At 45.0% G+C, this 1,924-nt stretch overlaps 1 protein-coding gene across 1 annotated transcript; it reads right to left on the bottom strand.

Moving 5' to 3' along the window:
* Positions 1–5: 5 nt before the first annotated feature.
* Positions 6–1,375, bottom strand: LOC121964818 (G1/S-specific cyclin-D1-like; the record flags this gene model as incomplete). The annotated part of the gene is made up of 2 exons (XM_042515004.1): positions 6–122; positions 1,160–1,375. Coding segments are annotated over 2 exons (333 nt in total), but the record flags the coding sequence as incomplete, so codon positions are not given.
* Positions 1,376–1,924: the final 549 nt, after the last annotated feature.

Below are 1,924 nucleotides of genomic sequence, written 5' to 3'. Positions count from 1 at the left end.
CTGAGGATGGGCCGGTTCTCTCTCCGGACAGGCAGCTGAGACAGAAAGTGGTCGATGAAGTCCAGAGGGGTTACTGAAGCCAGGTCCCACTTCAGCTTGTTCAAAACCAGCAGCTCCATTTGCTGTGTGGACAGAGAGGGACAGAAGGACAGGTTCAAGTGGGATCCTGACAGACAGATGTAGGGATTAACAAAGACGGTGGAGGAGGGTTTTTTTTGTCTTCTTGTGGGGATTTTGGGCTTTAAGGAGGCACTGCAGGAAAGGTCTGGGGCTCATACATACAAAGAAATCCTCCTCTGGGGACCACAAATGTCCACAGTGAACTCTCTGATAATGCAGCCATTTTTTCAAGGTACTTCGTTATGACCTAAAGTGTTTTTGGGGGGATACAAGATCATATGTGATCCACTGGGGACAATAAAATCCATACCAATCTGTCTGTAAGCTGCTGAGATCCCCCAAACTGAACTTAAGTGTTCAGACAGACATGCAAGCTGAATACTAGACGTACTCAGACCGTTTCATGCTCATGACCTTGGATTACAGTATCCCCACTAAGACAAAACCCGCATTTTCACTGCATGTTCAAAGTGGGAATATCACGCCGTTACGCCGCCTCATCGTTCTGTACATCACGTCTGATCGCAGAAAGCGGGACTGAGTTGTCTCACCTCTGAGCTAGGACAGGAGGTGCCGAAACAAGGTCTGTGTAAAACTTAAAGCCAGAAAGACGTGACCGTGGGTGGCACAGGTGCGACGTTTTGACGACGTGTTTATGTGTGCGCCCCAGCGTGGGATGTTTAACAAGCAGCTGTTAGGACAGCGACTGATTTAAATAAGAAGAACGGCGGTTTTAAAAGTCCGCAAACTGGGAAAAACGAGATTCAGGAGCTTCCTTATCCTCCGAGCAGAGGACGAGATCAGCCGCCATAAAACAGAGACCGTAAAAGACTGTTAGTGACTTTTAATATTCAGAAGAAGCTGATATTATATGTCACACTGCAGGCAGACGCTCGTGTTTTACATCATGCCTTTTTTGACTGCTGGATGCCGTGATGCGGTGAATAATCACACGGCGGAGCGGGATGATGCCGCCGTTGTTTCTGTGTAAAAATGCATGGCAGTATAAAGACGGGGCTTCATTGCGGTGGTGACCTACCAGCAGCTGTGAAGGCGTGATGGAGTTGTCTGTGTAGATGCAGAGTTTCTCAGCAGTCAGCGGGATCGTTTCCTTCAGTTTGGACGCCAGGAACATACAGGCAGCTCCCAGCAGCTGCAGGTGGCTCTTCCTGGTGGGCTCCACAGACAGGAAGCGGTCCATGTAGTTCATAGCCAGAGGGAACACCTCTTCCTCACATTTCTGCTCCTCACACACCTGCACACACAGACCAGACTGCCATTAACCCTTTGAAACCTGAGCAAATTGGCTTGATTTCTTTCAAATACATGGGAAGAAGGCAATGATCAACTTATCGGAAAATGGCCTAAAAATGAGCAAGAAGTTAGTTATTAAATATATGACCATAAGAATATTAAGCAGTGTATATACAAATGCATTAATTGCACAAACAGAAGAATTTAATTGGTTGACAAAAAAAATATTAATCAAAAGACAATTTTGATAATTAACAATGTAAGCCAATTACCAAATAAAATCAACTATTGCTGTTTGCAGCCTCAATCATATGGGATTTGTTGCTTTTCTTGGGTTCATGTGATCACCCTCAAAACATTTAGCCAAACAAAAGTCACACAACAAACTCAAAGATAACACCATTAACCCTTTGAAATCTGGAGCACTTCTCTTGTGCTGCTTTCAGAAGGGGAAGTATTTAAACCTTCGACCCAGAGCGAACAGGTTTGATTTCCTTCAAAAATTGGGGGAAAAAGGCAATGAGCAAGTTGATAAGATATGTTCCATAAA

This window comes from Plectropomus leopardus, unplaced genomic scaffold (genome assembly GCF_008729295.1).
Source record: "Plectropomus leopardus isolate mb unplaced genomic scaffold, YSFRI_Pleo_2.0 unplaced_scaffold17331, whole genome shotgun sequence".
Lineage (NCBI taxonomy): Eukaryota > Metazoa > Chordata > Actinopteri > Perciformes > Serranidae > Plectropomus > Plectropomus leopardus.
This window is presented reverse-complemented; position numbering and strand designations above follow the sequence as displayed.